This window comes from Netta rufina, assembly GCF_964035555.1.
Source record: "Netta rufina genome assembly, chromosome: 1".
Classification (NCBI taxonomy): Eukaryota; Metazoa; Chordata; class Aves; order Anseriformes; family Anatidae; genus Netta; species Netta rufina.
Window position 1 is genome coordinate 61,889,752 of NC_140123.1, and position 26,458 is coordinate 61,916,209.

The following is a 26,458-nucleotide window of genomic DNA, read 5'->3' on the forward strand; positions in this document are numbered from 1 at the left end:
CCCCTCACGCCCCGCCAACGGTCGCAACGGTCCCCGAGGCGGGCACGCTCCGGGGGCGGGGCGGGGCCGGGCCGGGTCCCGCCGCCGCCGCGGGCGGCGCCTGAGGGGAGCCGGGGGTCGTGGGCGGGAAGGGGCCCGCCGGCGGGGGCGGGGGGAGGCGAGGCTGCCGGCGGCCAATGGCAGCGCGCCGCCTCTCCGCTCGGCGCCCGCCCCGCCGCGCTATTGGTGGCGGCGGCTGTCGCTCGCGCGGCGCGGCGGCCAATGCGGGGCGGCGGCGGCGGCGGCGGGGCGCCGCCCCCGCCGCGGTGTGTGAGCGCCTCGGTAACTGGGCGGTCACGTGTTGTTTTGCTCTTTAGTTGGGGCACTCGGTGCGCGATGCGTTACTCACTGCCACGCTCCCGCCGGCGCAGGCAGCACCAGCAGCAGCAGCAGCAGCAGCAGCACGGCGCGCTGGGAAGCGCTCGCAGCGCCGGCACCAGCAGCAGCAGCAGGAGCAGCGCTGCCGGCAGCTCAGCCGGAGCAGCAGAAGCAGGAGCAGCAGGAGCAGGAGCCGCCGCCGCTGCTGCCGCCTCCTCCTCCTCCTCCTCCTCCTCGTAGCGCGGTGTCCCCGCGGAGGGCGCCCGTCCCGGCCCGGCGCAGGCAGGCAGCCGCCTCGGGGCCGGGGATGGCGAGCCCCGCCGTGCTGGGTCCGCCGGGCTCGCCGCCCGGCCCCAACCTGAACAACAACAACAACAACAACCAGGGCGTGAGGAAGTGCGGCTACCTGCGCAAGCAGAAGCACGGCCACAAGCGCTTCTTCGTGCTGCGGGGGCCGGGCGGCGGGGAGGAGGCGGGGGGCGCCCGGCTGGAGTACTACGAGAGCGAGAAGAAATGGAGGAACAAGTCCGGGGCGCCCAAGCGGGTGATCGCCCTGGACTCGTGCCTCAACATCAACAAGCGCGCCGACGCCAAGCACAAGTACCTCATCGCCCTCTACACCAAGGACGAGTACTTCGCCGTGGCGGCCGAGAACGAGCAGGAGCAGGAGGGCTGGTACCGGGCGCTCACCGACCTGCTCAACGAGGGCAAGGCGGCCGGGCAGGGCTCGCCGCGCCGCCACCTCCCGTCGCCCTTCGCCGCCTCCTGCAGCGCCGCCGCCGCCGCCTCGTCGCTGGCGGCCGCCGGCGAGGAGCTCAACTACGGGCTGGTGACGCCGGCCGCCGCCGCCTACCGGGAGGTCTGGCAGGTGACGCTGAAGCCCAAGGGCTTGGGGCAGAGCAAGAACCTGACGGGCGTGCACCGGCTGTGCCTGTCGGCCCGCACCATCGGCTTCGTGCGGCTCAACTGCGAGCTGCCGTCGGTCACGCTGCAGCTGATGAACATCCGCCGCTGCGGCCACTCGGACAGCTTCTTCTTCATCGAGGTGGGGCGCTCGGCCGCCACCGGGCCCGGCGAGCTGTGGATGCAGGCGGACGACTCGGTGGTGGCGCAGAACATCCACGAGACCATCCTGGAGGCCATGAAGGCGCTCAAGGAGCTGTCCGAGTTCCGGCCCCGCAGCAAGAGCCAGTCCTCCTCCTCCTCCTCCTCCGGCGGGGCGGGCGGCGGCGGCGGCTGCGCCCCGTCCTCGGCCACCCACCCCATCACGGTGCCCGGCCGCCGGCACCACCACCACCACCACCACCACCACCTGGTCAACCTGCCCCCCAGCCAGACCGGGCTGCTGCGCCGCTCCCGCACCGACAGCCTGGCCGCCGGCCCCAAGTGCACGCCCTGCCGGGTGCGGACAGCCAGCGAGGGCGACGGCTGCCGGGTGGGCTCCGCCGCCGGCAGCCCCATGAGCCCCGGCCCCGTGCGGACCCCGCTCAGCCGCTCGCACACGCTGAGCGGCGGCGGTGCTGCAGGGGGAGCGGGAGCAGCCCGGCCGGCAGCTGGGAAGCTGCTGCCGGTGCTGGGCGGCGGCGGGCTGCAGGGCAGCCGCTCCATGTCCATGCCCGCCTCGCACTCGCCGCCCTCGGCCACCAGCCCGCTCAGCCTGTCGTCCAGCAGCGGGCTGGGCTCCGAGCCGCCGCACCCGCACCACCCGCAGCGCCCGTCCAGCGGCAGCGCCTCGGTCTCCGGCTCGCCCAGCGACGCCGGCTTCATGTCCTTCGACGAGTACGGCTCCAGCCCCGGCGGCGACCTGCGGCCCTTCTCCTCCTCCTCCACCGCCAGCAACCGCAGCAACACGCCCGAGTCGGTGGCCGACACCCCCCCGGCAAGGGACCCCGCTGCCGGCGGCGGTGGCACCGACCTCTACGGCTACATGGCGATGGAGAGACCCCCCAGCGGCCGCCTCTGCTACCGGCCCTGCCCCGACCCGGCGGCCGACCGGGGCCACCGCAAGCGGACATACTCGCTGACCACCCCGTGCCGGCAGAGGCCCCCCCCGCCGCAGCTCTCCTCCGCCTCCCTGGACGAGTACACGCTGATGCGCGCCTCCTTCGCCGGCAGCGCCGGCCGCCTCTTCCCCTCCTTCCCTGCCGCCGCCTCCCCCAAAGTGACCTACACCCCTTACCCCGAGGACTACGGGGACATCGAGATCGGCTCGCACCGCAGCTCCGGCAGCAGCAGCACCAACCTGGGGCCGCCGGCAGGGGGGGGAGGAGGAGGAGGAGGAGGAGGAGGCGGTGGGGGGGATGATGATGGCTACATGCCCATGACCCCCGGAGTGGCAGCAGCCCTCGGGCGGGGGAGCCGGGGAGGCGATGACTACATGCCCATGAGCCCCACCAGCGTGTCCGCCCCCAAGCAGATCCTACAGCCCCGGCCCGGGGTGGGCGGCGGGTCCCCCGGGAATGGGAGCAGCTACAAGACCAGCTCGCCCGGGGAGAGCTCCCCTGATGACAGCGGCTACATGAGGATGTGGTGTGGCTCCAAGCTGTCCGTGGAGAGCTCGGACGGGAGGCTGAGCAACGGCGACTACATCAATATGTCCCCTCGGGACCCCCACCACGGGCCCCAGGCTCCCTCCCTCACCCCCCCGGACTTCTTCTTCGCCCCTGCGGGGCACGGGGCCGGTGAGCCCCCTAAGCCTGGCTGCTATTCCTACAGCTCCTTACCCCGCTCCTACAAGAGTCAGGGCCTGGCTAAGGACAGCGACCAGTACGTCTTCATGAACTCCCCGGGGAGGATGATCCCGGAGGAGGCGGTGTGCGGCACGGGTCCCTCCCCGGCTGTCCCCTTCGCCCCCTCCAGCCACACGGTGCCTTCGCCCCTGCGGCACAGCCGGACCGAGAGCTTCCTGAGCCAGCGGTGCCAGCGGGCGGTCCGGCCCAGCCGCCTCTCTTTGGAGACCTTGCGGACGATGCTGCCCAGCATGAACGAGCACCCCCTGCCTCCCGAGCCCAAGAGCCCCGGGGAATACATAAACATCGACTTCGGGGATGCCGCTGTCTATTCTCCCCCCTCGCTGCCCGCCGACAGCCCAGCCTCCTCCCTGGGCTCGGGCACGGGGCAGAGGCGCTCCCCCCTCTCCGACTACATGAACATTGACTTCGGGTCGCAGTCGCCCTCCCAGTCGGGCACGGTCTCGGTGGGCTCCTTGGAAGCGCTCTCTCCAGGCTCTTCCTCCAGCACCAGCCAGCCCGACGGGCGCTACCTGAAAGCGGCTGTGGGGGTGACTTGTTTGTCCAGCCCGTCCGACGGCGGGGATTACACCGAGATGACCTTTGGCATGGCCACCACCCCGCCCCAACCCATCGTTCAGAAGCCAGAAAGTGCCCGGGTCACCAGCCCCACGGCTGGGGTGAAGAGGCTCACCCTCTCCGGGGTGGAGGCTTTCATTCTTGCCAGCCCGCCCCCAGACCCCAACCGCGGGGCCAAGGTCATTCGGGCCGACCCCCAGGGGCGCAGGAGGCACAGCTCGGAAACTTTCTCCTCCACCACCACTGTGACCCCCGTGTCCCCCTCCTTTGCACACAACCCCAAAAGGCACAACTCGGCCTCGGTGGAGAACGTGTCCCTCAGGAAAAGCGAAGGCCTGGAGGAGGAGCAGGGCAGCAGCCCCATGTGCCGGGAGACCTCGGCCGGCTTCCAGAACGGCCTCAACTACATCGCCATCGACGTGGTGGACGGGACCCTGGCAAACTGTGACAAAGCCAGGTCGAAAGCCAGGCACGTCCTGAAAGGAGGTATCAACGGAGTGGAGACGAGCGCCTATGCCAGCATAGACTTTCTGTCTCACAACCTGAAAGAAGCAAGTGCTGTGAAAGGTGAGTAGCTACGCCTGACGGTGCCTGCCACGTGTGTGGCTTTGCTTAAACGTGTTTGTTCCTCATGGGTGGACCCTGTTTTGTCATGGAGAGCACTCCCCTGCCTCCTGCCTTCAAAATCCCTTTTCCCAAACCCATCCCGTAATCAGCGGTCCTGGAGGAACTGGCTTTCTCTTTGTATGAGGGAAAAGTTTAATTGGGGGGTATTGCTTCAGGTGTAAGTTCTGCTGTGCTGTTACGAGTGTGTACTTCTGGGTACCCCAATAGAAGCTGATGTTTACGCTGTTACCATGGTTGGGTTATACTTAAGAGTTTTCTTATGTAAGGTTTTCAGCAAGCGTTTGGAAATTGTGACCAAAATAGTTTCTGTTAATGCAGCTTCCACATACCATTTAAAAATGTAAAACGATTGAGTTAAAAAGCAGAATTGTTGCGGTGAGACCATCAGATTACAGAAAAAGAAATCCTTGGCGCTCTAGCTGGGAAGGTCAGTCGCAACAAAACGAGGAGGGTTATTTTAATATCTTGATTTGGAAATCTCTTATCTCTTGCAAAAGTTTAACAGTAAATCATGGTGAGCATGGAATGTGAATTTTTTTTTTTTCTTAAAAAAAAAAAAGCTTTTCCAGAAGACGCCGTACGCCTGAGCTGTTCCATGTCGCGTTGCACATTTTGCTCCGAGGCCGACCCTAGGGTGGTGGCGTGCAGCCGGGGCCCCACTGGGAATCACCGGCTGGGTGGCGGGCTTGGGAGTGGGTCGAAAAAACGCTGGCTGCTCGAAGACAAAAGCAAGCCTAAGAAACCCGAAACGGGGGGCCGAGGGAGAATTTCTGTTTTAATTATGTAGCTGTTCCTTTGTTGAGGTGCTGGTTTTCCTGCTTTTTGCTTTTTTTTTTTTTTTTCCTTTAGGAAAGAACAAAGAGCAACCCCCCCCCCCCCTCAAATAGCAACCCGCCTCCTCTTAACAAGCGAGAATTCGTACACAAGTGAGCGCTAGTTGGGGAGGGCCCAGAGCAGCCAATCTGTCAAGGATTAAAAGTTAATGATGAGGCACCGTAGGGATCCTCTTTGCTGTTGCATTTATGCAAGACATGGTACTTTAAACCTGTATGCATATAGAGCTGTAATAGATGTTTATGGGTCCAGCGGGGTGAAATGACATACCGTGCAGAAGCAGTTGCTTGGAGGTAAATAGGTATTGCTTCTGCATTCACAGTGCTGACAGAGGTCGTCAATCATACTCGGAAACTGACAGCTTGTAGAGCTACACTTGCGGTTTTTTTTTCCTTCTGTTTTCTAACTAGCTAGCTGATTTTGAAGAAGAAAATATTTTCTCTTTTGATAGGAAGTACAGGAAGATGGAAAAGATGAGAGATCCACCGTTGGCAGAGCGAGCTTTGAACCTAATTAAGACGAGAGGATTGTTGAATGAAATGGCAAAGTTTTAAAGGATGAACGCTTACTCTGAATGACTCGAAGGGTTGGGTGCAGAGTGTTCCTTGTCAGTTGCTTTTATTTTTTGCTGGAGACGTTTTCGGGATTCGTGTGTCTTGACCTAAAGCGGTGTGGATGCTGCAATTACTGGTGGCGTTGCCATCTAAAAGGCCAGCTTTGGGACCGCAGCCCAGGACACTGGCAAACAACCGTGCACGTTTCTTTGAAAAAAAAAAAAAAACAAAACTGATTTTTCACAGAAACAAGGGGTTTGTCTTGAGCCACCTATGGCTACGACTGCAAGCCAGGGGGTGCTGGGAAGGAGAGATTTCCACAACAGTCTCCAAACTGCTGACCCCAAGGCAGAGGGGGAGCAGGGGGAGGGGAGCGGGAGCCAGTGACAGAGAAAACCTGGCGTGGATGGCGGCGTTTCCATCACCCAGGCGGAAAGCAGGAGTAGAGCAGCCGATCAGCCAGATAAGCTGGGGGAATTGACTGCTGTCCTTCTGACAAAGTAAACAAAAGGGTAATGCAATAAACACAGCCACGTTAATTTGGTACACGGTGTACAGAGGAGAGGGTTTAATTGTATATTTATCCACGGGTGGTTATAGACTTACTTTAATATGTAATCTGCATGTGTATTTATTTCCCCCGTTTCCTTTAAGCTTATAAATGTCGACTGCATCCAGAAGCGTTCTGGGTAAACTCGTCGAGGTTTAATCTCCACGTAGGAGGCAAAGCTCTCTTTCCCATCCTTCTGTTTCCCTGAAAAATGTGTCCGCCTACTGCACATCGGTGCAGTCTCGCTCTGCTCGGGGATTGCTGTAGCCAATATCAGGCCAGGGCGGTAAGAAAAAACTTGCACAAGCATCCCTCAGCAGCGTTCTGGGTTATATGTCAAACACAGGGTTTCATGCCAGTTGTGTTTGTGGCAGACTGACTGGGAGAGTCATAGCATGGGAAAGCAGGAATATATCACAGAGAATCTTAGGAGTGTATGTAGGATTGACTTGTGCAAATTTCTGAGTTTCTCTTTTGTTTTTTGTTAGGATTACACACTGAAGTTTGTTTACAGAGCTGCTTCTGCCACTGTTAAAAAGATGACTTAGTGTTGTGCTAGCGTATTTAAATATCAAAAGTTGTGGCTTGGGAGATTACTAAGACTTTCGTATTCTGCAGAGAAATACATAGACAATTTAAAGAAAACTGTATTTGTGCATAAGGAAGAGTAAACTTACTTTAACACAAAAGTAATTCTGGTAGATTTGAGAGAATCTAATTTAGTAAAGTAATGGTTTGTACAAGAGATTGCTTATATTGTATATAGTCAGCATTGTTTACTTAGCTCTTTGCACTTTTTTCAGATGTTGTTTTTGAATATATTATCAAAGTGGGAAGCCTTACTTCTTCAAAACTAAAGAGGGAGTTTTCTAGGGAGTTTTTTAAAAACAATGGAGGATCCATATATGTTTAGTAGTTGGAATAGAGGAACATCTCAGATACAGGATATATGAACAATCTCGTTGTAATTCAAAGTAAAATACATTTAAAAAAAAAAAAAAAAAGAGAAAAATCGATTTGAATGCTTCCTAAAGGTCTGTAGCAATCAACATGTTTTCATGTGGATAAGTATTTGAATGGGAATTATCTGTACCATTTGGAGGTGGTTGGTTTTCATGTGTAGCTTGTCTCCTCGGCCAGTACCTGACCTCTGCTGTAGCAGTGCTGCGCTTCTGGGATTCTCTCCTGTCATGACAAGAGCAAGCTCCTGCCACCACAATAGCAGTGAAAACAGAAAAATGAAAAGTTTGCTTGAAATTATCAGCTCATTTAGATTTACTGTACTCTGAAAGTGTGCAAATGCTTAAGAATCTGGGAAAACGCTTGCCTTCGTCCAACATGTAAATAAAATAATACTGTTACTGGTCAGTTAAAACTCTTGTTACATGCTGATAATTAGCTAGCCTTTGTTCTTAAATGATGATTGCTTTTCTTGCTTTAAAAAAGTATGAACTGTGTATGGTTTTTGTTATTTATGGAGATGTTTACGGTTATTTTCACATATAGTGTAAATTATTTATTCCACTGTATTTATGACAGATCACACCCAACGATGAGCTGAGTTTTTGTGGTGGATCTTAGCTCCATTGAAGTCCAGTGGGAGTTTTGTCTCAATTTCGGTGGGGTCAAGATTTTACCCTTTGTGTGTAATCCTGGAATTCCTAAGTGAAATTCCCATTAAATTCAGTGGGTGTGTAATAGGGAATTTTGCTTGAGTGAAAACACCATACTTGGGTGTGTTATCTTCAATTCTGTTTTCTATAACAAAATGCTCTGTAACTTTTAAATGCTTCTAGTAGTTGGTCTAATTTTCCAAAACTGAACAGATACTATGTATAATGATGCAAAAAACCAGAGGGTGGTTTCCTCCTGTGTTAGTTTCCTTTGTCTTGATTTATTTAAAGTAGTCATCAGCTGTAATGCATCTACTTAAGATCGTAATAAGGTGATTTTTGATAATAATGAACCTCCCCCTTGTCAATTAGCTCTTACTTTTGTGAGGGTTTTATGATTGCGCCTAAACAATAAAAAGCCTATCTTAAGAAATCTCTTCCCGTGTCTTTCTAATGGCATTTCAGATTATTTAATACATAACCCTTGTTTCCTTTTTCTTTTTAGATTACTTTGCACAATGAATTATTAAGATCTTTTCCCTTCTACTGTGCCAAATGCCATAAAGTTTTGGTTCTCAGAGCGGCATGAGAATGTTTAATTGTCTCGTTTCCAAAACTTGCATTCATTTCTAAATGACTCCTTAAAAGAATTGAAAGAACTATATGCTGTGTTAGAAATCTGTACATGTTTTAAAATCTTCTTTGAATAAAGTAGTTGTAAGTGTAGTATTTTCTCTTACTGACAACTTCCTTGAGAACATTGTAATTAACACCCGAAAGGACTGAACTACTCTTAATAGCTTACGTAGTTGGATTTCACCTCTTGAACTAAGAATTAAAAGTCTGAGGTTGTCTCTTGCTGCCTCTATGAATGCACTTCTTGTCTCTAAAATTGCATTTTACAGGTGACCACACCAAAATGGTTAGGTCTGAACCAAGCAGAGCCATTCATTGAACAAAATGTAAACTGAGTTTATCTGAGATGAAATGAAGCCTTTGATATTTTAAATGATGTTGATTATACGGACGTCAGCTTTTTACAAGCAGACAGAATATTAAAACTTGTAACACGTTTTAGACTTCTATTTTGCTTTATACTCTAAATTATGTTTAGCTATACTGTTCATATAAAGAATGTCATGGTTGCTTTGAGTCGTTTAAGATAAATTGTTATAGACAGAGTTGAATGGTGGGTTTGTTCTAAAATGAACCGGTACAGTCATTGCTCAAGGCAGAGGAAATGCTTAGGTTGATGATTGCTTCTGATTACTTGATTTCTTTGAAGATAGCTACAGAGACTAACGTTCACTTGTGAGTAAAATGGATGAAGGAATGTTTGAACAGAGGGAGCATTAGGACATGTTTTATATGGTGGTGTTTGGTTCTTTTTTTGTTTTGTTTTTGTAATAAGGGGAGAATAACATGGGTTTCTTTACACTTACTTTACTATTAGTTTTAAATAGTGTTAATTATATCGGGATGCTGAAGTGGTTTAAAAGTTTAAACACAGCAAGCATCCACAGAAAATTGTGCTATCCTCAGTGTATGTAGTGTAACTTTCCTCCCTATTCATCAGGTCAGTGGCAGCATAGATACATTCAGGTACTTTCTGGTTATATCAGATTTTCTTTAAAGCACCGAGAAAGCATCAATCATATGTTTCTTTTTGAAGTACTGAACATATAAATAAATGGCTGTATCTTTTTTTTTCCCCAGTTTGTTGAGGTGTTGTATGAACTACAGTGGTTGTCCACTTGTTCTCTTTGTGTCTAGGTGTCAAAGTGCGTGTAGTAACAGTATAACGTGAGCAGCCTATTTGATGAACTGGGATGTGCGATTCTTCGGGTTTCACAACTCTGTTGTTTTGTTGTTGCTTAGAGTGTTTGCTTAGAAGTGAGCTGTGTGCGCATGGAAATCAGTAGCATCCATTCACTTTTAAAAGATGGTGCACTGACCCCAGAGTTCAGTCGTGTTTTGCTTGTGTGCGCATTGTCTGGTACGCAGTTATTTTTAAAGTTTTTGTGTGTATGTATGTGGGGGGTCAAGAGTGGCAGCCTTGAAGAGCCAAGTTCAGCTGAGTAGTTCCTTGCTGCCAACTGCTGAAAAGACTGTTTTTCCTCCTGGAGCCTGTCCAAAGGGCAACTTTTGTTGTTTTTTTTTTGCTTTCACACTGGTATTTGTCTCTGCTGCCTGACTGTGTGCATCTCCCAGTAGTGCTCTAGGCGCTCGCTACAATCAGCAGGAGTAAACAGAGCCACCAAGGCTCCTCCCACCTACTTTAAATTCCTACTAGAAAGCAGCATGAATTTTCCCCTCAGCTTGACTGCATCTCTGTCAGCTCTGGAAGAAACCTGGATGACTGGTATAGGTGCTACGTGCAGTTTGCACACTCATGTACTCAGGATGAGTCCCTTAGTCGCAGGGCTGTATTTGTATTTGGGGCTTAGGCATTGTTAGCATGACTGAAAACTTGGAAAAAGCAACATAAGGATTACTTGCACCTTTATGGAGGATAACTTAAAAAAATACACTTCATTGAGTGTAGGGTGCTAGTAGAATAACCTCTGAGGCTCACTTGAGGAGAGCAGTGGTGTGCCTTCTCCCCTGTGCTGGACACGAAGCAGTAATGCTCCTGAAGTCATTACTGTGACTCCTCCGGTAAGTGCGTCTGCCTCTGCCTGGAGAAGTGCTGCTGCCTGGCCCCTGCAATGCGAAATGGACGACCAGCACCAGTCAAAGCAAAACCAGCAGAATTTAGAATAAATAGTTTGGTCTAATCGTGAGGGATCCAGTTGGAAATTAATTTTAAAAGACCAAAGACAATGCTCCAACTTGTTATCTATCCATTTTTTAATTTTCAAACTTCCTATTTTTTTCAAAACAAATTATCACTTTTTTATCAGCTATGGCAGCCCAAAATTCTGTATAGGTGTATCGAAAATACTAAAAAACAAACAAACAAAAAAAAACCCACAGTTTTTGCACACAGTGAAGGATGTGAAGAAGCACATCAGAAGCTGAAAGCAGAGGAGTAATTTCTAAAATATGTGTTTCTGGTAATAGGTTTGTTTGTTCCCTGTCAAATCCAGATTTGTGTGTCTCAGTTGATGTAAAAAATAGTTTAGAGTGCATTATTTCAGTAAACCAATCAAAAAATAGTCAAGAAAAAAAAAACAAATAACAAGCCCCAGACCGAAGCCCCCACCTCTGATCATACAGTCCACGTTGCGGAAGAGCAACGTAATAGCCCGATTCCATAGATTAGGAATGATTCAGTGTTTTGTTTACATTTTGTCAATCTCTTCAGCATCCTAGAGGAGAACACTTCCTTCCTGGCAGATGGCAGCCCCAGGGCCATGCACCTGCCACGACAGGCGCTGCGCTAGTAATCTACCCCGGCATCGCTGCTGACAAAAGGCTAATGATGGGAGGCTGTCTGCCTGACAGCCTAAACAAAACAGGATTGCGTTTGTCCTTCAGCCAGGGTCTGGAAGATCTGAGGAAGGACGGTCAGGACGGTATACGTGAGAATTACCGTGGAATTTAATTTGGGCTTCTTCGGAAGTGCGTGCGGTGGGTGAGAGGCGCTTCTGAGATAATTGCGTTGCAGAAAGTGAAGGGTGCCTCAAAGAAGGGATTTTCCATTACTCCACCAGAGTGACATCCAATTTCCTACCTCCCAGCTCTGTGTGGATGGCAGGAGCACGTGCGTGATTTACCTGTCAGCCATCCCCAGGGGAGTCTGAAGTGCTGCCGGGGGGCTCGGTCCCGTGCTGCCTGGTGGGCCCGAAGCTGCGTTAAAAAGGACATCTCTTTATCTGTACGTGGATGGAGTGCTTGGTGGTTGCATAACGTGTTCATTCTCCAGACATCTGATTTGTAGTATTCCAGGTTTTTATTACGTCACTAGGCCAGGGGGGTCTTAATTTGTCTTTCGTAATTTTTTCTTCTGTGTTCCTGTTCGTTTGCTTCTCTTGTTTGAAATGTGTCTGGGTGACGTTCCTAGCGGATGCTACCCAAGGCGAGGGTGTCTTTGAAGTAGGCCAGGATGTTCTTTGCTAAATTTAAAAACTACCCAAATATTACCCAGAGTTTGTAGAGTATTAAGCGGGATTACATGACGCACGGATTAGACATTGTTGAGCAGCTTGTTTTTGTTTGAAGGGGTCAGAAATGGAGGCACTGGGGCTTTAGTGTAATGCCAAACTGGTGAACTTGCTGGAACCAGCAACAGCCGAAGTTTCTCAGAACCAGCAGGACACAGCAGCAAGTCTTCCGAGCTTCTCCAAGTGATGCTCTAAAAGCAAGTGTGCTGTGATGATGAGTGCAAGGTATGAAACTCACTGTTCAGTTTGGTCTCAACTTCAAAGCTGATTCTCAGACAACTTGAAGTAGGTGAAGAATAATGCTGTAAGTGAGATTGAGGTAGGGGACTTTGCTGCTCTGAAGTCAAAGACAAATCAATACATCTTTCCAGTAGCAGTGGGAGAATCATGTCAATGAAATTAGGGCTAGGCAGTTGTAGTTTTGCCTGTGAGCCTCTGTCCTCTCTGTCAGTATATGATTTTAGAAACAGGTGTTTATGATAGTCCTTTTTGTCCAGTTTAACCTTTCATTAAATTGGGTAACATTTCCAAATTCTCATTCTGTACATGAGTCTGATAGACTTTCCTTTTGGATCCAGGCTTTTGCTCACCACAAGTTACAAGATGATTGAGCAAGACATTCCTATGAACGTTTTTTTGAGATAGGCTTAGCTCTTCCATGGGAAGCAGGCTACAGAAGGCTACTTGAAGAGTAGCTCTAGGACAAGAAAACAGTAATGAAGTGGACTTCGTCTACCTTCAGGGAGGTAACTGGCACTATAGCAAGTTTTTCTCAGTGACTGATAGTGCTATGTTTTAGTGTTATTTGAAAGAAATAAGATGAGATTGACATGGGGATGCAAATCTGTTTCCCGTTTAGTTAGTACCAAACTCTTTCACATCACCAAGCCGACTGCTTCAACTACTGTGCTCTCTCCAGTGCTTGAATTACTGAGAGGGTGCAATGAGATTTTCTTTGGTTTTCTTTTTACCAGTTTCTCTGATACTGACTTTCTTTCCAAAACTCCAGTGATAGTTTTTGGTTTATTTTAAGCAGACCAAATCACCAATGAGGTGTCTAAACAAAATTTTCCCTGATACCATAAAAAGACTTCTTTGCAAGGGGGTTATGAGGTTTGGATCTGGAAGGTAGAGATAAAATTCAACTGTAAAGTAGTTGTACTCAATTGTGTTGTAGTATCATTGGCTTTTACAACATAAACATTTGGAAATGTTTGTAGGAGGCTGGACTTGCATCTTTTACAACAGGTTTCAGTCCTGAGCAATTATTGCTGCCAAAATTAATGGAGTATTAACTATTATAGTATAATAATGTTGTCTGTTTAGCATAAGAAGAAAAGTTATGCTCCTAAAATAACAATGTTGTACAAAAAGTATTGATAAAATCTGATAAATATTTAAGTTTGTGAATTTTGAAAAGTCACTTTATATTATTATTTACAGCTAATGAGTCTTTACTATAAAACTGTGAACACTTATATTTAGACAGAATCAAACCTGTTAAACAATTCAAGAGAACATAATTCATTTGATGCTGGTCACAGAATTAGTGCTTGTGACTTTAACAATATTTACAGAGCAGTGGGTATGCAGGGAGGGGTATTAGGAATAAACATACATGATCCTTCCTGAGGCACATAATAATTCAGGGAGTTGGCTATAAACTTAAAATGGGAGTACTTACCATTTTATTGCAGCAGCTCCTCTCAAACAGATATCAGACAGATCCTTGTGTGCACATAGGTGCTGCTGCTTTCTTTTGGAGATCTACAAAAATATATCATTGCACTGCTGTGTTTAAATCTTTAAATGTCAAATGAAAATCCTACCAAGGTAAACTTTTAACAATAGGTGGTGTATTCTAAGTAAATAGTAGATTGTGTGGGTTCTAAGTAAACAAATTGGTAGTAATCGATTGTTAAATGTTAGCCAATAGGATTATTTCCAAATATAAATCAACCTGTGTATTTCAGTACAGTAAGTGATTTTTACACCAGGTCCTCTTTATTTTTTTTCATATTAGTACGGACGTTTTAAGTGACAGTAAACTAAAAGCTGTGGGAGAACTGATAACATTAGAAAACAAACTTGTTTGTTTGTTTGTTTGTTTTTAAACAAAAAAATGCCAGACCATGGTGGTAGTGAAACAGCTGTGTGTTTTGATGTTTTGTTTTTGTTACTGATCTTTAGTAGAACTAGAATTTGGCCCTGAAGAAATAAATTGATGGACTGTTATTCTTAATAGCTGTATACTGGCCTATGCTAGGAAGTGTAAACAACAGCCTTAGATCTTGCAGCTTGAATGAGCCTGGTTAAACTGGTGTGCTTTAATGCAGAGGGAGCTGCCCTGTGCTGTGAACGAGCTGTGTAAGATGTTTAGATAGAATGCTGCTGTTTGATGTAGGGATCACAGAAGGTCACTTCCAGAGTGGTCTGCAAGTGAAATTGTTCCCCAAGTCTGCTGCATCTGTCAAGAACATGGCAAGTTTTGACTTGCCTTACTGGCCACATGGATGCTCTCTATATTAAAAGAAAATAATGTAACATCATACTATGCACACTCCTTGATAAATGTCTTTCTTTTGTGCTCATAAATTGGCTTGTGTAGGTTTACAAGGTGATAACACTTCAACCATAATACTTTAAAAACACTCTCAGAGTTATTTACATGACACTTTTTGTCTTTAGACTCAGCCTTGTATTCTGCTTATTTGTACTTTGCCAACAGATATACTTACACTGTGGTTTTTGTTTTTTTTTTTTTCACTAATAATGTCCTTACAATTATAGCGTAGCTTTCTCTGTTTCCTTAAATTAAGCATAAGTGGGACTTTAAGACCTGTACGTAGGACTCGGACTCCCAGCAGATAGGAGGCATGGGACTGAGTATGAGTAGATGGAGAAAGGCTGGTCCTTCAACTGTTCTTTACTTGCTGAGTTTAGAAAGGAAAATAGTAAGCTCTTTTGAGGATTCATGTGTAGGAGACAGGTTTAGACTCCCCATCCCAAGTGGAACAAAGTATATGCATATTGTCGTGCAGTATCTTAACTCAAGATGCGAGCATTAAGAAACATTTCCTTGCTTAGGATTTCATGCTAGTCTATTTTGGATCCCATCCCCTTTATCAAGCACTGATTTTTGGTTTGTCTTTCTGAGGTGTTTTTCCCAAGCACTTTGTAGAGGGCTACCTGAGCAGCCAACTGTTCTTCTTTCCACTTGGTAGGCAAACTCCTAGGGAGCTCTGCTGAGGGTGGCAGAGCAGTAGGCGAATAAATCCTTTATGAAAATTGTTAAATTCTTCTTTGCAATCCTTTATTATTACTTTTTTAACCACGTGAAACCATTGCTTCACTGAATGCTCAAGTGTTTTTATGATGAAGTGGCTTTATCTTACTCAAATTAGTGTAGCTGTAGGTGTGTGTACCTGAGTAAGGTCTTCATTTTGCTTCTGTAATCTGAGAAACAGCTCACATTTTGACATGTGTTAAAAAGATATTTACTCGTTATTTGCATCATATACGAGCAAAGCTAATTCTTACCAGGAAGCAGGAAATACAGCATATTTGATACATGGAGAACTGTTGTCTCATAGGTTTCTCCCAAAGAAACTGCACAGTGCTAAAAAGAATTACATTCGGTAATTGTCAGTTAATCCAGGAGCAGGAAACACATGTCCAAATTATGTGATTTAGTTGAGGAAAAACACTGGAAATACACGGTACCCAGAACAGTACGGGATATAGCACAGTGGGCTATGACTGCAACTCAGAATGAACGGCATTGCCACGTGTCTTTTTAGTCTGAATTCCTGTTTCTTCATTTGATGAGCTATTACTGGAATTTTTCTTGTGTATTTGGAGTGTATGTATTTGTCCTGAAGTATATGGTGGTGCCTATTTTTAACCGTCTCTTCTGCTTCTGTAATGAGGTAACTTTTGATCTTATTTTGACAGAGGTTTCCAAGATCTTTCATAGCAGCTATCAGATATTAATGGGGAAGCTTGCAACCATTTATTTCCTTTCTTCTGAGTTGTCGTAGGACCCTTTTAATACCATTTGTAGCCACATAGTATCTTTCTGGAATCACAGTAATTAACTGCATCAATTAAATCTTTTCAATGTACTTTAATTCCAAATAGCTGCTGGAAATAAGGACCTTCAACACAGTATAAGCTACCAGCTCTGAGGTAGTCTGTGGACTGCAATTGCTAAAGCTCCGGTGTTGAGGAACCGCTCATTTACAGGCAGTTCATGTTGGGTTTGTTTTATGTGTGTTTTATGGAGATGTTTTTCTCACCTAAGTGGTTTTGTCCAAGTCTTGTATCTGCTGTTTGGGAAAGTGTGTTTTTGTGGTCTCTCATCTCAAATATCGACTGAATCTGGCTTTTTTACTTAGAGACTTTTTTGATGCCTGTTGGGGAGGCTGAGGCACTGAACTGGAAAACACTGGCAGAGCTATTGTGCCTTTTATTAGTGCCTCACGTTATTCAGTTTGTTTTTCCTGCTTGCAAGCAGACATCTTGTGACTGCTGTGGAAGAGTTTGTTTGATTGTTTGGCATGGGCTGGGTAGGATATTTGCAAGGCAAGGGGGACATATTCCAGAGGCAATTAAGCCATATTTTCCTAACAAGTTTTGTGGGGTTTAGATGTGCTGGGCTCTTGTTTTGGTCAGATGGACAAAAGAGTATAATTAATAGGCAGAAATATCTTTTTCTGAGGCCACAGGATGACCACAGGACTTCATGTTCTTCATGACGGTGGTGGTGAGGCACTGGCACAGGCTGCCCAGAGAAGCTGTGGATGCCCCATCCCTGGAGGTGCTCAAGGCCAGGCTGGATGGGGCTTTGGGCAACCTGGTCTGGTGGGAGGTGTCCCTGCCCATGGCAGGGGGTGGAACTGAGTGATCTTTAAGGTCCCTTCCAACCCAAACCTTTCTGTAGTTCTCTATTTCTGTGGTAAAATCTTAGGGGACCTTAGTACAGGTGTTCTGAACGAAGCTGCTCAGTTCCACCAGTGTTGTAAGTTTCCAGTGTGAGTGTCTCCAGTAGGTCCTAGTGTCAGTATCCTCTTTTAGGTTTCTATATATATGGTGTTTTCTTTCATCTAGCCATTGTTTTTTCACTGTATGTAGATCTGAGAGGATTTGGCCCCACCTGTAGACACCTCGTTTGTTCCTTATTAGGAGCATAATGAAACAGTCCTCTAAAGATGAGGATCTAACTTGCATAGGTAGTCACTGGAAAGATATAGGTGCCTGTAAAGTACTGAAGAGGCAGGTCAAAGCCAGTCTTCATGGCTGATACAAGCCTTCTGTCTTCCCTGACTATAGAGGGACCCTACATACTTCGCATAAATGGGACATCTAGTAGAGGGTTGCGGTTTGGTGAGGTCAAACATGCTGTGTTAGGGGCTCTTTTAAACAAAATGACTTGAAAACAAGACTGGTATTTATATGTGTATCAACTGCTATAGCGAAGCATTCCTTCCTGGCCTGGCCTGTTCTCTCTGTGATAGTTTATGGTGTATTGTGCATGGTCAGTAAATGTGAAATTGAAAGGGATTTGCGTATTCTCTAGCTATGCACCTGCTGCAATATTCACTGAACACTTTTCAGTGTATTTGCTGATCTCAATTACAATACATGAAATATGCAATGATTTCACCTCCTTAAAACTTGGAAGCAAACTTGTGCTTTAAAGCTGCAGGCATGTTAGGGAAAATACTTGTGATTTGCAAAGTATTTCTTCTGCAATTCCTTTTTTGTTTTTCAGAGTATTTCTACAACATCTTAGTTTATATGAAGTCTCATGTACTGCACAGCATCCTAGCTGTAGTTCCTGAATGTGACATCCTGCAGTGTTCACAACACCTGCGTGAGATGTCCTAAACAGCTTCAGAAAGCTGGGATGGTGGCAGTAAATACGTGCAGGTCTTTTCGTACTGGAAATTCCCCCTGAAGTCTAGGGGAATTCTCTGCTAGACACTGGTGGGACTAGAGCCAAACTCTCAGGTGTCACGTCTGAAGTGACAAAGATGTTTGTTTTGTTTGTGTTTTTTTTTTTTTAATCTGTTTGCTTTATTGGAAGAGTCCTAGCAATTTCAAAAAGATGCCAGTATCAGTTATATCAGATATATTGTTCTAAGTAGAAAGTATTTTTCAAAATGCTACCTGAGGTAGTGGTGAACATTTCTAAGGAAATTAAGCATCAATGGTTGCTTATAAACATATTTACACAGCAACAAATCAGGTGAGCCATTAAACAAAAGAAGGCAAAGATGCATGTGTGAGAGCACCTGTGAGATGAGGAAAAAAACAGAACTCTTGAAGCAGTCAAGTACAGCTTTGTTTGTACAAATGTGTACTGAGAGCTTTTGTAATCACAAGAGAGTGCATCGTGCTCTGGAGTTAGCAATATTGGACATGATTGATACCAATTTTTTGTCTTCATTTTAAGTCCGTGAAGTTTGGAGAAGAGTGCTGTGAAAGCACACTGTGCTTTGAGGGCATAGTATTTCTTGTATTTAAACAAATGTTCTTTTCTTGAGGGAAGTAACGTTTTGTACTGCAGGTCTCACTGCAGAAAAACAGCCAAATACGTGCTGTTTTCTAAGCTGAGATTCATCACCTGTCTCATTCCTAGTCGTTCCTTAGGGCAGATGAAACTTGGCATTTTGCATTCACCTTCTTTAGCTACCCTTCTCCAAAGTGAAGCTTCTGCATCTGTTTGGTCTTGCTGAGCTAATGAATGTGCGCTTGCTTCACTTTACACCTGCAGGAAATTCCTAGGAAAGACTCAAGGTACATGCAGTAGAGCTGGGAACAATCTCATTTATTCAGTATAATCTGTGTTTTGGGGGTGAGAAAGGAAAACAGGAGTAAGAGGAGGATATTATTCTATATACTTGCTGCTATCGCGAGTTATTTTATGACCAACTTCCAGTTTTTAAACTGGTGTTCTCAGAAGATAAATTGTAAACAAGAATTGCTTCTCTAAACAGTTTACTGAGCTCTTTGCCTCTGCTTGTGAACAGAGTAGCAGCTAGCCTCCAGGTGTGATACGTGGATGGCATTTATGATGCCCATGTGACAAACATACATCCTCTCCCTTCACCTTGTACCGTAATACTCACTTCCGTATGCAATACGATCCATATCAGCTTCAGAAGTAAATGCTAATTCATCTAGAGATTAACTTCAGAACAACACGTTGTAAAGGAAGTTACAGGTTCCCCTGTTTGTTTTAAACGTTTGCTTTATAAATGAACATAAAAATGACTTATTTTTTTCTAGCATTTCTCAGAAATGCTGTTGATCCAAGGGAGAGCATATAAGTTTGTAAATAAGAAATCTAAAGGATGAAGGTATTGAAATCAACGGGGACTGGCACCCCACTTAATTTCTGACTTTAAGATAGTAACCACTCTCCCATGTGTAGGTATTGGTTGCAAGCCTACGGTCCAAGGATGTTAATGAGAGCTTGGTTTGTTGCCTTTAACAAGGTAGCTAGGGCTACCTACCTTCTATAAACACTCTCCTGAAATACGATCATAGCCCCTATGTGTACTTGGGAAAAAGGTGAGATGCTTTGATCATTCTCTGTGGGGGTATTATGAAGTATTTGCTTAAATTGGATTGTTTTGGTTCTGGGCAGGATCTGTCTCCCAAATCCCATGTTACTGGTCAAAAACAAAAACAACAAAAAAACAGGTTTGCATCATCTGCCAACCCCCATCCTGCCTCCTGATACCCATCTGGGGGAAAACCCAGCCATGGGGGCAGAGAGGGAGTCCCTGAGCAGTGCAGTGGGTTCCCTGCTTGGTAGTTGTCTTCCTTAAGCTCAGGACTTGAGGGCTGTCAGGCGAGTTCCTCTGCCTTGTTTCAGGTGTAGGCACTGACATTTCTCAGTATATTAAATTGTGGCTGCTTTTTGTCAACGTAAATCTGAGACTGAGTTTATAAATTTTAATTTGGTGTTGTGTAGACTGTGCTTAACAGGTACCGCAGTGGTAAGGAGTGTAGCTGAACACAGTAAGATGCACAGATTATAAAATAGCAACCATAATATTGTAATGCACAGAAATAGATCTTAAAAAGTTATTGACCAGCAATAAACTAAGCTTGTGCTTCAGACAGCCAGAAATCATTTTCCTGCAGAAATATTTCAGAGGCTTGAAAAATGTAAAGGCTCATTCACAGGAATATGTATTTCCCTCACGTCCGTGTTGTCGTGTCCCTGATAGCATATTGAATCTGGCCATCACTGGTGGCGGGCTGCCACAAGCAAAGTACTGAGATCTGTTACAAGTGAAGTTTACCTTTTCACTACATTTTGTTTGTGTCTTTTTCTCACAAATTTAGTCTTTTGAATTCTTTTCACAGTACTCCAAGCACTTTTTACGAGAGTTTTCTTTTCAGTTCCTCTTTTATATGTTGATAGCACAAATATTTCATTACTAACAGGAGCAATACATTCAATAAAAAGCCATAATCACACATCTATTCAGATAATTTCCTGTGATTAGTAGAGAAATATATCGTGCCTTTGTGCATGTGCAGTGCCTAGCACTATAGGCTCCATTAATAGAGGTTTCTAAGCACAACATAAATACAAACCCCACAAAGTTTGCAGAATAAAAAAAAAGCCTTTAAAATAAGGAGACTTCGGATAATGGAAATATGTTACTTTTTTATCCAAACTTCTGTATATAGGTGCTTGAATTATTGTTTAGGTGGAATTAGGTGGAAAAAGGTGAAGTGCTTAACCTGGTTTGTGCTACTGTATTAACAACTCTGGGCTACTAGAGACATACTCTTAAAAGAATAGGAGTAATATTATATACAATAAGATTAATAGCTGAATGGAATTATGTGGGTATTTAATGATTCTCAGTAATGATATTTCAGAAGATAAGAAATTGAGAAAGCAAACTTCCTACTTTTTTTTCAAAGCAGCATTCCCTAAAACAGTGGCTCATTCTTTTAGTTTGAAGGAAGGATTCTACGCTGGTTTCATGGGAAAAACAAACAAACTAAAAAAGCTCTTTAAACTCATAGACAAATGACCAAAAAAAAAAAAAAGGAAAAAAATACTTTTGCATAGGCCTACTGGGAGAAGCATGGTTGAACACACAATAAGTTATAGGAGCTCTCTGTGTGTCAAATATTGAGAATCCATTAGGAAATCATGTAAAAAGAGAATACTACTTCTGCTCCACTTTTTTTTTTTTTTTTTTTCTAAAAAGCAGACAGTAAATGGGCAAAATAAAGTAGTGAGCTCAGCACTGGACATCTGTGGATACTTTTTTCTCTTCTCATAGGGAATTTCTTTTCCCATCCTCTCCCCCAGTCTGTGTACACTGTATAATTTATTTTCGATCAAAGCATTAGAAATTTTTTCATGTAACATGCAGCATAGGTTTTCTTCTCCTAAAAATCCTGAAGAAAGTGTTTGTCAGCCATGTAGAACTTTTCATCCCAGTTTTGCAGGACTGTATAGAAATTTTGGGGCACTGTTTTTGAGCCTTTCTGTTGTGTGCAGGAAACACCCATATGGGTGAATTGCAGTTCTACTTGTTTCATGTCTCAATATATGAAGTAAAGACACCATGGGATGGATGGTATATGGGACTCTTTAGTACATGGGAACTAAAACTCCAGGTTTATTGGAGCCATTAAATTAACATGTGGCAGGTTGTGAACAAACAAAAGGATATCATTCTTCTCACACCCTGTAGTTGACATGTGAAACTCCAGACTACAGGTACTGAAAGTTTCCATGAAGGGAGGCTAGGTGCAGGAGTTGTGTTGTATTGCCCATTTCAATTCATGGTTTTGGGGAGGTTGTTTCTATTTGCAAAGCAGGCAGTTGATTGTGAAAGCTGAAGAGAGCTTTGTCTTTTAAAACATGGCACTCTCAGGAAGATAAATGTCTTCCTCTAGGGTGGAGGAGTGTTCCAGTCTCCATACAGACTTCGTAAATCTGAAACCTCTTCATTCTAGGTGCCTAAGCCCTTTTGTCAATGATGAAGGAAGGGATCAATCTTTCAAAGAGTGCCTGAAAGAAGTATTTCTCTTCCCCTAGCCACAATGCTTAAGTGGCTAGAGCACTCACCCAGTACTGACCTGCATCCAGTACCTTTATAGCTGAAAAAAAAGTCAATTATTTTCCCCAATGCCCTAGTCCCTAGCACATCTTAGCCATATATTCTTCGGTAGAGTGCTCTCATTCTTTCTTACTGAAGCTGTTTTCATGGAATAATTAGATATCTGTTCTAGTGGAAAGAGAGAGTGAACATGACTTCCCACAACTTACATGAGTCCTTATTCCTGTTCCCATGAATATTTAAATATTTAATATGAATAATTCTTCAATTTAATCACTGGAAAAGATTGCTTTTTCTCCCAAGCGAGAGAGGAAAGGCATGCTTTTCATCTCTTTGAGTGCACTCTACCATTGTACGTTTAGTCACATGTACGGAGGTAACCCAGTGGCTTAGAAGAAGCCATCAGTCTTTGGTACTGGCCATTGGTGTCCAAAATGTCAGTTAGGTTCTTGCTTATGGATCTAATCTGAAGTCCAATTATGCTTTCTTTTTCATTGTAACCTTCCTGAACTAAGTCTACCAATACTGATGGCATTTCAGTCATGGTTGTGTGAGAATATCAAGCTCTAGTTACAAGAGGTCTTCTTTCTTGTCATTGTTGCCCTTGCTAATGGCTACTGCTTAGTGTTAGAGGAGGGACACATATACCTTTGAATTGCAAGCAGAGCAAACTTTCAGCAGCTGTAAAGGTGTGTAAGGTGATTTGGTCTGTGCTCCTGAGAGGAATACAAAGTTGTACACCTCACAGACTTGGAGATTTTTCATTACTGTTATTCATCTGAGCCTTGTGTGAAATAGGGCAGATGAGTTGTTGCTTAGAAGTGCCTGTTTCTTTCCTTTGACTATCCAGAGTTTAGTCATCCTAGCTCCTTATAGGGTGAGTGGGTCAGAGATGTAGAGGTACACGCTGGGGATGCTAGAAGTGTGCTGAGATGACTGTTAACCTAATGTACGCTCTAAGGGGTAGACATGCAAATATACGTGGTTTTGTTGTGTCTCTGAAGATGGGGATGGCATGTAGTTCGCTGTATTAGTCACCAATCCCTTCCTCCCTCGCCCTTCATCACTTGTAAAGTGAGCACGTTGTTTTGCAAAGACTGTCTCTAATAAGAAACTTCCCGTCTCACTATATATGCAAAGAGGTGTTACTAGAATTTGCTCATTGCCATCAATCTTTCCCTGGGAAGAGCTGCTCTCTCTCATTGACATGACCAAAGGAGCAGTAAAAATTCAAGCCAACAGGCTAATTGAGGCTACATTTCCAGCGTTTTGTTTTTGCATCCACGATGCTAAAGGAATGATTTGATGGTTTGTAAGGTGGGAGGCAATTACAGTTGCATGGTAATGGCCATCAACCAAGAAGATGACTCCTTTTTCCATGATGGCTAAATCCTCTACTTGTGAACTGCAGAGTGGCTCTTTGGCTGCCCGCCATAGACTAATCTTTTCAGTAGCACATTTCCTATATAGTTGCCACATCTGCTTCTTTGTATGTGTTTCTGTCCCTCTTACAAACTCCCAGTGGAAGGCCAAAAGGACTAGACATCTTTTTTTCTTTTTTTGCCTGCTAAGAGAAAGAAGCTTGATTTTTGCTTAATTTCATTTAACATTTTTAAACAGCCAACTTGCTATACAGCAAGAGAAGGGTAATTGGACAAATTTCAGATAGTACTATGTTGAGTTTTTTGTCTTTTTTTTTTTTTTTTCCCTAATCGTGGGATTAAATCACATCTATACAAACTTGTTTAATAGTGTACAGTGGCTGTAGCTCTGAAATTAAGAGGTATGATTGCTAATGTATTAAATTAATCCTGGAAAAATGAGCGTGTCTAGTTTCTTCATTTTAAATTTGAAGTGCCTATTTTTATTATAATTTATATGGGAAATGTGTTTCTGGACCAGCACTTTAGCTATAAATTCATTATAATGGCATTTGTAAGTTTAATCCTTTATTTTCCACATAATTGCATTTTAATGTTTTAGTTATTCATATTACAAAATCTATAAAAACCTTGACAAAATGATATGAAACACAAATTACATCAAATTCTGAAATCAACTAAGCGTAGCACCCATTGTCATCTGCACTTCAACTCTGGACTCATCTGCTAGTGAAAGATTGCAGGTAAAATATTTGCTATCCATGTAAATAGATGGCATCAAATACAGATGCCTTTGATTTTATTAGTACCTTTGGATAAAAGTTGACACTCAAAATAAATTAATTGTGGGGATTTGTCCATAGATCAGATGAACGTGTCAGCCTTTTGTGCGTATGCTAGGGGAAACAAACAGTATTCGCAACTGCTGACATGTAGCATCTTTTTCCAGGCAACCTAGTGTTCCGTTTCCCACCTTAGAAGATAATATTTCTCCATGTTTATCATAATGCAATTCAAAGTGTAACGATTTTTAACTATTTGACTGAAGAGAGAGGAGTACTACAAAGCTCATGTTAATAGAGATGACTGTGGCCACAGCATCCTTGCTTTACTACCTGAAAGAAATTCAGTAGTTTTTGTTATCAGTCATGAATAATCAGTACTGACCCAATACTCGCTCTTATAAACGCACAAAACAACAAAAGCATATCCAAATAACATCATGTACTGTTCCTTAGCGGACTTTCATACCAAAAGGGGGTAGTTACTTGGGGCACCATGTCTCCAAATATGATCAACCATGACTTGTTTTAAAAAAAAGTACTTATAATGTGCCTTTTAATTTCATGGTTTAACTTGTTTTTCACATCAAATCTGGAGACATTTCACTTTGAATTGCTATTATTCTTGGACTTCGTAAATTGATAGAGCGTACTACTTCATGTTTTCCTGTGAAGTGCTGTTAAGGCAAATGTTTAAGCTCCAATGGAAATGTTTCCTTGTGACGATGGCCAAGCTCTGCTTTATTTGGTAGGAGCATTCTCACTGAATTCCCTGGAATTACTGGTGGAGACCCACAGCTAAACACAAGAGCTGTGTTATCTTTAGCAGGGTTACCTCTGTGCTTTTTATTAAGTATATTGCTCCTTAAGTTGCTTAATGAGAGTCACAGCTAGGTCAGGATTTGGCTCCTGCCATTTATTTTGCAGGTGGGATCCAGGTCCTTGGGCTGTGCTTGGCCCGAAGCCTGCAAACATCCCTGTTGTTAACCTTGGGATTCAGTTATATCAATAGGATTGCTCTTCCAGGAAAAGTTAGTTAGCAGGATCAGAGCCTTAATTGATTTGGCAGGCAATGTGGGGAGGGGAGACAAAGGGACAAAGCCAGGGAGCCATTTGCCTGGAGTCAGGGCACAAGCCCGCAGCAGCGCTGGGGGCTCTCAGCCCCGTGCTTTATCCACTCTGACGGTCGCCCTGCCACTTGAATAAATTGACTGATGATGAATAACCAGCACCGTGTTGTGCCACGAGCCACACGAGTAGCGGTTTCTGTCTTTTATGCTTGTTAGCAAAAGAGAATTATTTTTAGGGATTAAGAAAAATTTTGCTAATCGGTTACTGACTTTGAAAATTAATAAGAAGATGAGATCTTTAATCGATTAACCACTGTATTCTCTTCACAGTGTATTTAGCAAACCATTGAGCATTTGGTCACTTCCGAGCAATTTTTGTATGTGTTTATTATCTGATTTATTCCCCAGGAAGCACTGGTGTAATCAGCTGACATGAGGTAGTTGTGGAAACCCAGCAGCTAGCATGGAGGTTTTTCGTGACAAAACTCAAAAACAAGAGGGAACTTCAGCACTGAAACAGTGCTGCTCTTTGTATTGTGATTTGTGTGTACCCAGGGGGAATAAGATTATCAAATAATATATTCATGTCATTTGGGAGTTCTGCTTAGTCCTAGCGTAAAGGTGATGCGCACTGGTTTGGCTTGCGTGATAGATGACTTTAAGAGCAATGTTGACCTGGGACTTGAGATAAGTAGAATATATTAATGGCTGAAGTAAAATAAATCAATAATAGCAATAATGATAGTGATATTGATGTAAATATCCATGTAAAGCCCCGTGAACCAAGTTTGGGAGTGCTCTAACACAAACCACCCCACCTGCTCCAATTCAATTCTGTCTGGAAAGCACCTGTTGTACTGCAAGAGCAATTGAGAGCAATCACAGATTTACTCAGTAGCTAACGATCAATCCTTCCTGGTGGCCACCCTAAGCAGACATACTTCTCAAAACATTTTTGCCAGCTGTATTTGCATGTACAAAAGTCTCCTTCTCTGATTTCCCTATCTGAATAAATTATTTTTAAATTTATCTATTTAAAAAATAAAATAAAAATATTGGGCTTTAGCTATTGCTCTGATGCAATGGTAACCTAAACTTAGCTGTTCTGTTGGTTTCCACTTGGAGAAGGAAAGCCATTGCACAGAATCAGTGCATATCTTTAAATGTAG

General features: G+C 44.8%; 1 protein-coding gene across 2 annotated transcripts in view; it reads left to right on the forward strand.

The window, feature by feature from the left end:
- Positions 1 to 532: 532 nt before the first annotated feature.
- The window catches only part of IRS2 (insulin receptor substrate 2), a 30,521-nt gene continuing 4,595 nt past the window's right edge, over positions 533 to 26,458 (forward strand). The window contains exons 1-2 of one of the 2 annotated variants that reach the window (XM_084301675.1): positions 533 to 4,232; positions 5,578 to 8,258. In XM_084301675.1, coding sequence (XP_084157801.1) covers positions 665 to 4,232; positions 5,578 to 5,603 — 3,594 coding nt within the window. In that variant the 5' untranslated portion in view covers positions 533 to 664 and the 3' untranslated portion in view covers positions 5,604 to 8,258. Of the gene's footprint in view, positions 4,233 to 5,577; positions 8,259 to 26,458 lie in introns of those variants that run through there. The other variant, XM_084301676.1, reaches the window with a different exon arrangement.